Source organism: Colias croceus, chromosome Z (genome assembly GCF_905220415.1).
Source record: "Colias croceus chromosome Z, ilColCroc2.1".
Lineage (NCBI taxonomy): Eukaryota > Metazoa > Arthropoda > Insecta > Lepidoptera > Pieridae > Colias > Colias croceus.
In genome coordinates, this window is record NC_059568.1 from 5,559,084 (window position 1) to 5,573,192 (window position 14,109).

A 14,109-nucleotide genomic window follows, 5' to 3' on the forward strand; every position below is an offset into this window, starting at 1 on the left:
ATTACTTTAAACTTTCAACGAAAAGGTTTCCTAAGTTATTTTTGAAGTCGGTGCCGCCCAAGAACAGTTTAATTGATGCAAAGGCAGCAACAAATGGAATGTACGGCGGCACGACGCGGCTGCGCGCGAGGGCAGACATCGTTGACGGTTGTGCATAAAAATTTTGATGCGCTTCTTTGCAATTTATAAGTAAGCTTACGTGCGATTTTCTGTTCTCTAGTAAAAGTTAAGGTAATTAATATAATAAATAGTGTAATTAATTATTAGGTTATTATTTTTTTATTAAGGATATTTTTGTTTTGGTTGGCACCGACTTCAAAAATAACTTAGGAAACCTTTTCGTTGAAAGTTTAAAGTAATTAATATAAAAAATTAATATCATTATTATTATTTAATATTATTTTCTACTTTTCAGTTTAAATTTGTACATATAGTATAGGTATAGTCTTGAAGTCGGTTTTTGTTTTTTTTCTAAAAATTAACTTTATTTTTAATTTTTAAGTGGAAAGTTTGTGTGTATAGGACATAGGTATAGTCTTGAAGTCGGTTTTTGTTTTTTTTTCTAAAAATTAACGGTCATAAATAAACGCTCACACTCACAGCCCAACTCTAAAAATGTTTATCGTATCCGTGTATCCTAGGTGCCGTGGACAAACAAAATGTACGATTGTCAAAATTGGCGGAATGATCGCGTATCAAACATACAAAAAGAAAACATACTGTCGAATCAAAAACCCTCCTTTTTTGATGTTGGTTAAAAATCGACTAGCATGAAGCTCCTAGTCGAGACGAATCAAATGAGCACAAACACGGCGGAATTGCTTTATTTTATTACAGAGTTCCCATGGCTATTTACCGTCTCCATCATCAGACCCTGAATACCACATAGGATCGGAGTCCTTATGAATTACCGTCGCCGCACACGAGCCACGGGCCACGGCTGTGGCCCGTGGCTCGTGTGGCTACAAACGCCGCCACGAGAAGCTAGAAGCGTGTAGCGTGTGGCCGCCACAGGCGTAAACCGTGTGCGGCGAGTCCATATAAAATGTATGAAAAGTGCAGGAAATATGCCGGTGGCGGCGTTTCGTGGCCGGTGGCCGGTGGCCCGTGTGCGGAAGCCCTAAGACTCAAACACATTAAAATTCGATGGTATTACATAATTTTGTTACAGAGATCCCATACTCCTAAACCATTCATCATCAGCTTCATCATCAGCTCAGCAACATCAGATGGTGACCATTAGATGCAAAAATCTGCATAGATTAAGATAATTTCTGATAAACAGTGTATATGCCTACAAAATTTGAGGGTTTCCCTCGATTTCCCCAGGATCCCATCATCAGATCCTGACCTGGTGACAATGGGACCACCTCTGACGTATGACCTACCAAATAAAAAAAGAATTATTCAAATCGGTTTATAATTGCCGGAGTAATCGTGTAACAAATATACAAAAAAAAAAAAAAAAATACCGTCGAATTGAGAACCTCCTCCTTTTTTTGAAGTCGGTTAAAAACTGTGTAGTAATTTCGTTAATTCGACAAATAACCTCAATTTCGACAAGTAGTCCGAGAGTACATAGATTAATTTTCAATGATACACCTAATCAATTATGAGAGCAAATCCCAAAATTCCACGGTATGGATGGCTAAAATTTCGTACCTAGGCAATTGCGGTTATCTACGGCGTTACGGTCCGGTACCCAATCCGAATTTATCATTAACGTCATAAAACTCGATAGCCCTACACATGTTCAAATCGCATAATGCGATCGTATATTGAATTATCGAATATTGGCGCCATTAAAGCGCTGCCAATTCAAAACATCCCGTGCTGTTCCCGAACGATCCTTTATTACTCCCTGTCGTTACCTACTAATCGACCACTATTACTAAAATAACTGCGAATTCCAAACCAAACACACGGTTGTGGAATCTACATTTAGCCTCTTTTAACTCTTTAATGTACGGCGATAAAAGGAACCTAGCTTCCATATGATATTCACATTTTTTAGTAACGGAATAACTCCACGGCAATTAACATTTATGTTTTACGGACGCATATGTGTGTCACTTAATTATTTTATTGCGGATTCTTTACGAAGCCTATATAAGTTAATTAAAAGAACCACCCTGTATTCGTACTACGTAATAAGTAGCCGACAAAGCTAATAATCGGCTAATTATATTTCTTTTGAAGTCGCAATCACTTGTAACAATACCGACTGATATGCGGCAAATACAATGCACCAGTCGATAAGTTATATCTAAGATATTATCATTACAACCTGTTTATGATAAACGTTTGATTTGGACGTCTCTTTGATGTTTTTCAGAATGTAGGACTTCTAATTTCTCAGGAATTGCCTGTGCACGGATGGATGTGTTGACGTCTCGCGTAGAACATTTATGAACGCACCGATTTCTCGAAGATTCTGCTTCGTGATGAGGTGACAAGTGACAGTTATAGTATGTGCACACCTCGTACGTTCCGATTGTGGGCGATACAACGCTACTAATTGTCAAACACGTGTAATTTAGATAGTGGGATCCTTCCTCGAGAGTTATTCAGATACGGGGAATAATTCGGTTCAGCTAAAGCGCAGCTCAGCTCGCGTATGACGCAATCAGATTCCACATTCCTCCGCGATAGGAAAATGATTTCTGTCAACAAACATTACAACTCTCTAAGTCTCTCATTGTTGCGTGATGATATTACAATAGATGGCGTTCGTTATCTCTTTCGCTCACGAACACAGCCACACAAATCCGGTTACTACGCTCATACGCTTACGCCACCGTAACCAGTGAATAAAATAATACTTATCGTCATGAACGACTCCCATGATTTCGGAGAAATTAATTAAACTTTCTGAGAATCGCTTCGCCTATCTGATTAGGGGTTGTGGCTCGCTCGAGGATAATTTTAATGTGTTTATCGGCGTCATGTATAACGCCAGGTGTGTCGGTTTTGCCATCTCGACCAAATTTCACGCTTGGCTAAAAATCGATGTCCCGTGTGCGAAAATTATTCCTCTTTTATTTTGATCTGGTGTTAATTAACTTTTGACAACATTTTTTTATTCCGACACTATAATACCGAACCGCGTCATCTTAGCATGCATGATAAAGTTTCGTTATTAAAAATTTTCTGTCAACATTTTTTGTGCTTAAGAACTCGCGTATAAAGTATGTAGAAATTCAATAATACATGCAACATACGAGTCCGATAGAAAAAAAGTAGCTAGACATTAAAACTTATTACTCGACACGCGGATTATTGACCCTCTTTCGCGTTCGGAATTATTGTATAACTATAGCGTTTTAATCCAATCATGAACGACTGGAATTTTTAAATTAAAATACATCGTATTTAAGCTTATAAAAAATATCACATTACGTTTGTAAAACAAACTGACTCGAAGAACAATAGTGGCCGGAGTTTACTTAATTACGTCTTTATTATTCTTTATTTGTGAATCGAAAAGGTAAGCATGGAACGTTAAATTGCGCGTACGAGCAAAAAGGGGTCAGGTCTCCGTCGGAGTGCAAACTGCAGAAATGATGAAGATTGTTCATGGCTCATTATGAAGTTAAATGAATGGTGCCGTGTTTTGTTCTCTTTTGAGACCCGAGCTGTTGAGTTGCGACCAGCCTGGAACGGGGTTATGTCCATGAATTTATTCCTTTGTTAATTTGAAAGTGTGGCAGTCGCAGTGGTTGGGATTACAGATTTATAAGGATTTTTAAATCAGACGTTATAAGGGCAATATGTATTCTTGCAATGAGCCATATTTTCAAATGGTCAGAGTTGTTTTTTGGATTTGCCTCATTGATGAAATAATCTGTTTAGTACAACCGTCATTTTAGTCCTCTTCATCTCTTATTCAAGAAGTGTATAATTTTGTGATTTTATAATCATCAAAGCATAACCTCTTTAATTTTATAACTAGATATTATTTAAAATATTAGGTATATTTTAAATAATTAAATATTTTAAAATATTAGGTATATTTTAAATAATATCTAGTATAATTCTAATATCTATGTTGTAAATGGTAAATGCAACGTTTCAGCGAATTACATAAGAATGTAAAAATAGTAACATTAAAGATAACTAAAAACAAAATCGAAATATCTTGACAGTTGACGATAATCATAAAGAACAGCTGTTGAATTCGGACAAATACAGGAGGCGAAACTAATGGCATCTCAATACTGTACTTAAGGAGGGAGGGAGGAAATTTTAATCAGTCTGGGGTCTCGAAATATTCATGAGTACCACGACTGCAAGTTTCACACTTAGCGCGACAGTGTGACCTAAATACTAACTTGTATGTTCCACCTCATTTGTGTACAAATGTTTGTAAGCTTTACTTCAAGACTGTACGAATGTAGATACCTACAAATGTTATTTATTTTAGATGCGTACATTTTTGTTAGTATACGTATACCTACTTAACACCTAGTACCTATATATATATGTTGATTTTGTTACATATGACAGTTTAAAGGCTTATTATTAGTATGGATGCAAGTCGTTTTTCTGAGTATTGACAGCAAATATAATTGCTAATAATTTAATTCAATTTAAAAGATGCGCATTCTCATGCGAATGTCATTAACTGTTGTTAGTGATCTGTCTAAAAACAACACTAAAAAGTTAAAAACATTAAAAAACCTGTCATTTAACCTGTACTATTAATAGCAAGATTGTAGATAATATGAAAAGCGATACAAGTAACGTAGATACCGGTATCAACATCTTTATCAATCGCTACTTAAAATAGTCGAAACACATCCGAGCCGACACACATAAGCGTATCCAGAATCGTGCATAAATACGAGTATTAAACAAAGTTTATTTAGAGTAAATTGTGGAGCTTTAGTGGGACCGTGCTCTTAAACCTACGACACAACTCTGCATAAACATTTACAGCCCATTCTTGTTCTTAATTGCTATTTAAATAAAAACCATGAAAGCAATGGGATACGCCTGGAAGGGAAAAAATGTCGCGTTCCTCGTATTTTAACGTTGGACCGTGGAGAGTACAACAAAAATTCTATACTTTCATTTTTACGACGGTTTTTTACTGAGTTCTTTGTTTAAAATATCAGCTTTTTGGTCGATTTGCAGCAGTACTTATCGCGACTTTTATTAATATAAATGGTTACGGTAGATTCGTACGAAATGACTATTCATTATTCATATTACGTATTCATATTTTCTAATGTAGGTAGGTATTTTTAGCAAAGTAAAATATGCGTTTAGTATAATTATAGCTGAATCAATCGATATGAATATACATTTTTATACTCATACTATGCATGTTTTAATATTGCTTAAAATAGACTAAGAAAACCATTATATCGCGTACGGAAACATAAACAGCAATTCCAAATAGTTTTCATACTCGAATATAATGGGTAGGTACACACGCCATACACATACATTAATATTCTTATAATGACCAGAAGATAGTACACTTAATAAACTACTAAACAGATACCTTAGGAACAATAAAAAGCAGTAATAGATATGAAGAACAATGAATATAATCTATAAATCATCCACTAGCACTTTATCCATGTAATTAGGAACGAAATAGAATTAAAAGGAGCGATAATTAATTTTTTACCCACAGGTGATGAGTTATCCATATCTATATTATGCTTATCTATGCTCGAAATTTTTTAAATAAGTAAGGTTTTTTGTAATATTTCGTCCAAAACGGAAATGGTATGCAGATAGAGAAATAAAATACTGAGTCTCTGTTGGCTATCTGGAATTATTAATGCTTTTGTGAGTAAAACATGTAAACTGTATTATACTATTTTCGTTATCGATTCAAACAATGAGTTAACATTGCATTTAAATTTAAAAAAGTATACTTAGACGTACTGTTTATATTGGCTAACTGAAATTGTACTTTTATGTACTTTTGTAACTGTTGAAATTAATGAACAGTTTAAATATTATTATCCTAGGTACTAAATTATGTTGAGTAGGTAGGTAGTTAATGAGAATTGTTATCAAAGGTGTGAGGACGTTGTCTGTTTTTGAAATAATAGGTAGGTACTTACATTTAAATAAATAGTTTGTTTTGTATTATTTCTTTCGATTATTTCAGATACCTACTTTTACAATTTGAATTTTTTTTTCAAATAAAATTACTTAAGTAGGTAGGTATATTTTTATCCAAGAAGGTATACCAATGTGTATACCTAAGTGTACCTACTTCTTATTTTTTCTAAGGTAAGTACCTACCTACATCAAATGATTGTATTTTGCATAAATTGGTTTTGTAAATTAGGTACATTTTTTATGATTATACATTTCATGATCTTTCTATGAGAAATGGCTTGATTTTTTAATTTTAATCCTATTTACATGAGTGATAGTAAAAATAAAAAAATAAAAAAATATTACCAAATAAATCCTGTAATTAATAATAATGATTACAGATGTTTAATGACTCACCAATTCAAAGGCTTCGTGACGCAGTAAATATAGTTTTTAAACACACCCAGGGAAGTGGAAATAATTACCAACTATTATTGCACGGTGTACCTACAATTGCAACATATGTTTATGTTGAATCATAAATATCATCACTTTACGTAATCTGTTTATAATAGACAGTAATATACTTATCACATTACATTGGCTCTAAAACTCGGAGATTGATCGTTCAAAAATTCATCTCAATAAATAATTATAAGCAATAAATCATAAGACATCCCGTTCGATAAGGCTTAGCCCGTAAGCTTTGGAAGTGGTGGCTAAGAAAGGCGACTGACCGCCCACAATATAAAGCTATTAGGTAGCAGTCGGTCGGAGCTAGAGTGTAAGAAATAATGAGGATAATCCTCTGAAGCAGGGGGTCGAGCCCTCCGCCGCCGTCCACATGGTGGCATCTTATCACGGAGATAGCAAAAGTAGTTCGCGCCCCGCGGCAACCGAATCATTCCAACATTATCTTTAATAATGTCCTAACATACTCACTGTTTCAATATACCACACACTACACGGACAGATAAATATAATGAGGCCGATATTAATACGACAGCCATGAAATTTAATAAACTTTTATCGGATAACAAATAAGTGACTATGCCCAATATTGGCTAGCTTTGTACTGATTTTTGGATAATAATTCTATTAAGCTGATAGCGTTTGTTGGTTTTGGACTTATCCAGTAATGTTTTATTTATTATAGTGATTAGGTCCTTTTTTCCTTTCCTATCTTTTACTATTGTATGATGTATCGCATACACTTGGATCTAAATCCAAGTTATGGAAATGCTATGTTATAGCTGTTTTAATGCTTTTGTTTATTCAAAGTTCAGAAATAACTTGGGTTATATTTGGAATCAGTATTGCAAAATCGAGAAACGAATTTATGACATTGTTATCCTTGGTATAAATACTGACTTTTACTTCATCTCACAAATTATTATAATAAGAAAATGAAACGTAATGATTCTTACAAGAGCAACAAAAAATAGAACGAATGTCTAATTTGAAATCCAACTCAGTCTTCATTAGATTGCTTCCAAAGCCGTTTTCATAATTTTCCTGTTCATAAAAGTTTAAAACGACGCGGACGTTTAGACGTTACGCGGCATCACTACACGGCACAAATGAACTTATTTGAAACTCGGAGCTTATTTGCTTAGGACCTAATTACCTCTAGCCCGTTAATTGTTCAACGTTTATGCAAACCGTCTGCTCTGTAATTATAAGGAGTTTGTACACGTCATAAGAACTATACCTAATTGTGGGTTACGGTAAAATTGTCTTACTATGGGGGCGAACGAAATATTTTATGATGCTATTTTGTATGCAAATAGTATGAAGCGAGTTTACAATCGATATGGGGTGATAAATTGATCAGTCTGTATTTTATTATTTTTATATGCTAATTGCTTATAAGTTAACACTGCTATAATTGAGTATTAAATGAATTCAATACTATCGGTGGTCATTTTTAGAAACGCGTGTGTTCATTTTCTAACAAAAAATATAATTGCTAGCGATTGCATGAATAGTGTTATAGTTATTAATGTTAAATATACAATTATAATATTGCGTTTCCAACAAAGTATTATTGTAGTATAATATAAATGTACCGATGTTTGCTTGTTTTTAAGTAACTACCTATAATTTAAATAATTATTAATTAGGTATACCTATTCCGAAGATTTGTAGACTGATAAGATTTCTATGTGAATATGTCAAGTTAAATTGGTAATAAAGTGGCATAATTTATAATGCTATCAAGAATAGCTCCAAAAGTTAATTGTATTTTACCATTTGTTTTACATTAGGTAGGTAAATGGTTTTATGAAATTTTAATGTATTTTATATTAAAGTATAATTTATGTATCTTTACTGTGACATGAAGAAGAATATACAGTTAAATATGATACTTAATTATAATACCTAGCACTTTACAGTTAATATATTTTAGGTCATAAAGTTTTTTCATTTTTGAAATTTATTGTAGGGTAATAGGTATGTATTGATTTTTATTATGATAGCTTAATAAGGAAGTAAAATATCATATACCTAGGTACCTACCTAGTTATTGAATGTCAACTGCAGTTTCAATTTACAAGAGATAACGTTTATTTGTCAATAGGTAACCTACCTACCTACATACAAAAATCATGTGTTCTTAATTTAAACTTTCTTTAATTTTGATAGGTAAACCTACACCTACCTACTCATTTACAAATTTAGAAAAACAAATCATTTTCATTTGTAAAAAATAAAAATGAACAATCCTATAATTAATTTTAACAATATTAATAAAATAAAAAATGAATAATTTACTGCACAGCCAATCGGAACATTACTTCTTAAATATTGTGAAATTGAAAGTTAAGCGTGGCGTTATTAATGTAATTACAGAATTAATATTTTACAATAACAAGACTAGTTTACCGATACACACGTCAAGCTGTTTTTTAGATTTAAAATTAGTTTCAATTAACCTCTTAATTAAGTATGATGTATTTATTTACCTACTTGTAAGTATGAAATAAACGCTATGTTTCAAACGACTCCGTAGAAAATAACTTTCTTAAAATAACTACAGTATGAAACAAGATTAAAGACATTAAATAATAATATATAGGTAATATCACCATTGTTTTATGAAACTATTTATGTTTTTAATTTAATAGTTCTATTATTCATAATATAATATGTGATTTTATTTATATCGATCGATGTAAATCATATTTTATACGCCCGATAAGAAATTTTGAATAATATAAACACAATATTAAACTCTACAATTTATTTTTAACCTCTACAATAACTTTGAAACAAAGTTACTTTAGGTACTTGGTTACCGTTGTGAAAAATGAAATAAACAAATCGATTTAGGCTCTATTTAAATACACGAATCGTAGCATACTTTATGTGTTTTAAAATAAAGATATACATACCTAAATCCTTTTCTTTAATCATGCATTTGTAAGCTGGTTACATTTGTATGCGTCTAATGGCATCACTTTTCAATTGTTTATGCTTGCATCAAACAACAATAATATTGTGTATCATTATTATGTATTATTGTTGCAGCGAAACTGCATCGGTTGAATTTAATTCGAATTATTTAATCGTTACTTTCAAACTCTACATTATACTGTAATTAACACGAATTTATTTTGAAAAGTTACAACGTAAGACAGAATAGATAACCACGTAAACATTTCAATAAGTAATAAATCGAACAACATAAAATTTTCGCTGTGCATTAAATGAATTTCAACGGGTACAGCTCTCGGCTTCGAGCCGTTACCTGGTTCGGAGGAGATCCACGAAAGGCGAACTGGGAGGTCATTTTCACTGAATAAATCGCTGGTAAAATCACGCAAGTTCCGTCACAGTCACTGAGTGTCACTTCACAGTTTCATATTGTCACTAGTAGTGCACGGGCAGTCGGTGCAGCGCGATCGATCGCTCGCGGGAGCCGGCGGGCCGAGTCAGACCGCGGGTTGCGAGCGCGTGGTCGCGCGCGCGGCGGCAATGGGTAATGCGGTAGCTGCCCGCCAGGTGATAGTAATTGGCGCCGCCGTCCCTCTCTGGCGCGGCCGTCCCTCTCGGCGCGCACACGCACGGGCGGCTCTGTGTGCGTCGGGCGCTGCTGCTCGCACACCTCTCCTTCTTTTCACGCTCGTCGCCGTTTGACCCCGCGCGGCAAGCGGCAAGCGACGCTCTCGATTTTTGCGGTGCGATGGGTGGCGCCCGCTGCGGGGCGGCCCCGTTCGGTGGGGGCGACGTAGGTGGGGGAATGCACTCCTTTCTTTTTTAAAAGCGTCTCTTTCTTTTCTCGTATTTTTTACGCCGCTGTCGGTATGAAGCGGTCTCTTTTATTTCATTTTCATACTTATATATTGTGATAATTAACAGTGAGGACACGCACGACGAGCGACTTCGTAGCCGACTTAATGATAGCTTTGCATGTGATTAAAGGTAACCGTGACATTTGTAATTTTTATTTTCGAGCGGCGTCGACATTAGGTAGCTATAGAGGTCTCGTAGTCAATCGTTGCGGCCTGCGTACTCGATAGCTTATACTGCTGGGGTCGCTCCGCGGTGGGAACATGTAAGCGGTGACAGTGTATTAACGGTCTCTTCAGTGTGTATCTCTACTGTGTATGTATTGCGTTCGCCGAGACTAACATACTGCTACTCTTTAGATTCTCACTTTGTACAATAAGTGTCGCTCTATATACAGCTCTGTGACAAATTTATTGACATTGGACAATATTTATTGATTATATTATTTACACTACGATAACATCAAACAATTATTAGTATTTATATATTGCCTAAGCGAATACAAAATGTTTTTGTTACATTAACGATACTTGTACATGTTACGAAATAAATTGTTTTAATAAAATATCTGAAATATCAGGTAGCTTAATTGGTTACAATTGTTACAAAACCTATAATTACATTGACATACCCAACTGTCCGTCAAATAGTCGGCAAGCTATGACCGATGCAACAATAAAACAAGAAGACGCCACAATTAAACAAAAGCAAGTGTCGAAAAAGCGCAGCGTTCGATCGATCCCCTCTTTCTTATCGCGCGAATATTTCACAGTGAACGCAAAAAACTCACACAGATATAAAATATTCAAACGGTGTAACATAAAATAAATTATCTTAGGTGTTATTTGTGTGAGTGCCCCCTCCCCTGGGCGGTGACGAGCGACCAATTGGGTCGGGCGGCGCGCGGCTCGGCTCAGTCGTCGTGCACACCGCGCCGAGGACTCACGCACGGCCATCACCTCTCTTATCTAGGATTTTATTAATCTGTCGAACACAAACAAACCTTGTCAACCACTTATTTACTTGATCACTGTACTTACTACTTACTGTATTTGGTGTTAAAAGTTTTTTAACACTTGTAAAACTTTTAGTATACCTACCAACACGAACACAATGAAACAAATGCATTTACATAATGTAAAAAAAAGGATTTGACTTCCGTTATTAAAAATAGCTGTGCATTCATTAAACCATACTTTAAATGTTATTGTTAGATAATATGCACTTGAAATTATATTATCATAATAATATTATGTTGCTCCGTCGCAGCTGCTATAAATAAACTTGTCTTATTTTGTTTGATAATTAATTATATTTATGTCATAATTATATAATAAAATATATTGATATGTTTACATATTATTATTGTTTGTCGCGTTGTTGATGACTATATTCCATCTTTATTTTATTATTAAGCTATTTAGAAGTATCTATTTTCCTAGGGTTTATATATATTATTGTTAGGTACCTACCTAGGTACCTACTATGTCTTTAAGAGAAAGGAATAAAAATTTATTTTAATACAAAAAAAAAACACACACACACACACACACATTACAAATATATACCTAGTGTTGTTTTCTTACCAATTTTTAATTCTAATAACTAATATAAAAATTGCGATGCAAATAGGTAGATATAGCCTATTATAAGTTATTGATAATTAATTTGTGAATTCTAAAGTACCTAACTAAAAAGAAAATAAGTTTCAATTGGATAATAAATAAATACCTATTGTAGTTCGATCATTATAAGCTGAAATTGGACATAGGCTTCTTTAAATCTGGGCATCGCACAAGCGAAGTCACGGACTAAAACTAGTTCAATAATATGTGCTTAAAAAGTATACAGATAAAAATGTAGAGTCGAAAATTATTGGACTCTATATCTATTTTAAAACTGATTCTTAATTTTTATTGACCTTATATTTCACAATGGATAGGTACCTACCTACCTAGGCGTAGGCATATTACCTAAATTAAAAAAAAAATAGGTACATATATGTTAAACAAGGATATTAAGTAAATCAAAACATAAACTATCTATAATATGTAGAGACGAAATAAAATCATATTTTTTAATGCAACAAAATATTTAAATAGACTTATTATTTTTTTTGCTACAAAGAGCAGTTTTGTCACATAGGTAATTTCAAAAATAAATATTGATATCATATATTTTTATTTTGCACTATAAGTTTCCGCCCGCGGCTTCGTCCGCAAAAGAAAAACCCGCATAGTTCCCGTTTCCGTGGGATTTCCAGGATTGCGCTATTTTCCCGGGATAAAAAGTAGCCTATATCCTTTCTCGGGTATCAAAATATCTCCATACCAAATTTCATGAAAATTGGTTCAGTAGTTTAGGCGTGATTGAGTAACAGACAGACAGACAGAGTTACTTTCGCATTTATGGATGTTATTTTAATGAACATATTTAATTAAGATATTGTTTATGTTCTCATGTCACAAAAAAAAAATAGAAAAGTAAATAAAGACTTTAAATAGTAATTTAAATATTATTAAATTTTTATTTCAGACTTTTGAATTATTATTTTTTATGTTACAGAACGAAAAAGCAACAGAATTGTCCTCTGATGGCTACATGAAATGCAGTTGGTATCTACAGTTATTTTTTTTCTATATACTGGATGCCTTGACTAGCCTATCCTAATAATCCTACTAATATTATAAATGCGAAAGTTTGTGAGGATGTGTGTGTGTTTGTTACTCTTTCACACAAATTCTACAAAACCGCAAATTCTTAAAACTTGTTAAATCTGTAAAACGAGCAAAACCACAAAGTCATGAAATCGATTTACGGGGACTAAGAAACGAAAATCGGTCTGGCTCTGGGAGGATACAGAAGATAAACACTTGTCTATAAAGAAAATCGATCAGTTAAACACTGTCAAATAAGATGTTTAATATGTAATCTATTACTAATATTATAAAACTAAACAGTTTGTTTGTTTGTTCGTTTGAACGAGCTAATCTCAGGAACTACTGGTCCGAGTTGAAAAAATTTTCGGTGTTAGATAGCCCGCTTATAGCCTAGTCTCCACTCCACTCGCGTGATGATATAATATATCATCACGTAAAACCAACAGGAGTGGAGCATTGCGGGTAAAACCGCAGGGCACAGCTAACAGTTAATTATAAAAAAACTGTGCCCCATAAGCCAAAAGGGGCCTCAGGAACGAACCCACTTTGAGCACCAGCTCTTATAAGTTTGCCTAATTTATTATGTTTGTTTACTCTTTGTAAAGTTTTAACCCTTGTGAGATAGATAAATAAATGTTTTTATTTATTTCAGGATATCACGTACCCTCTATAGCCTCCTAGGCTATAAAAGGGATGAAAAATATCTGAAGAGGATGGGAGAGGATGGAAGATAGTTCAGAAATGAGGATGATACAGAAACAAGGAGTGTAGAAAAGGAGTAGAGATGAATGCTAAGAGACATTTTCTACACTAATATTATAAAGAGGAAATCTTTGTTTGTTTGTTTGATTGTAATGAATAGGCTCATAAACTAATGGACCGATTTTAAAAATTCTTTCACCATTCGAAAGCTACATTATCCACAAGTAACATAGGCTAGGTTTTATCCCGGAAATCTCACGGGAACGGGAACTATGTGGGTTTTTCTTTGAAAACGCGGGCGAAGCCGCAGGCGGAAAGCTAGTGATAAATATTGAAGAAGAATTAAAAAGGAAAAGGGAATGCCAATAACTTCTCACCTCTGGTCTATTAT

General features: G+C 34.0%; 1 protein-coding gene and 1 long non-coding RNA gene across 3 annotated transcripts in view; one reads left to right on the forward strand and one right to left on the reverse strand.

The window, feature by feature from the left end:
- The window catches only part of LOC123704948 (homeobox protein caupolican), a 46,106-nt gene extending 35,989 nt beyond the window's left edge, over positions 1 to 10,117 (reverse strand). For both annotated transcript variants that reach the window (XM_045653457.1, XM_045653456.1), the window contains exon 1: positions 9,815 to 10,117. Coding sequence is in view for 1 of the 2 variants with exons in the window: in XM_045653456.1 (XP_045509412.1) it covers positions 9,815 to 9,856 (42 nt within the window). In the remaining variant the exon portion in view is untranslated. The remainder of the gene's footprint in view (positions 1 to 9,814) is intronic.
- Positions 10,118 to 10,378: 261 nt separating this feature from the next.
- Positions 10,379 to 13,890, forward strand: LOC123704950. The gene is made up of 3 exons (XR_006753232.1): positions 10,379 to 10,488; positions 12,922 to 12,967; positions 13,669 to 13,890. It is a non-coding gene; the product is annotated as an uncharacterized LOC123704950 (long non-coding RNA).
- Positions 13,891 to 14,109: the final 219 nt, after the last annotated feature.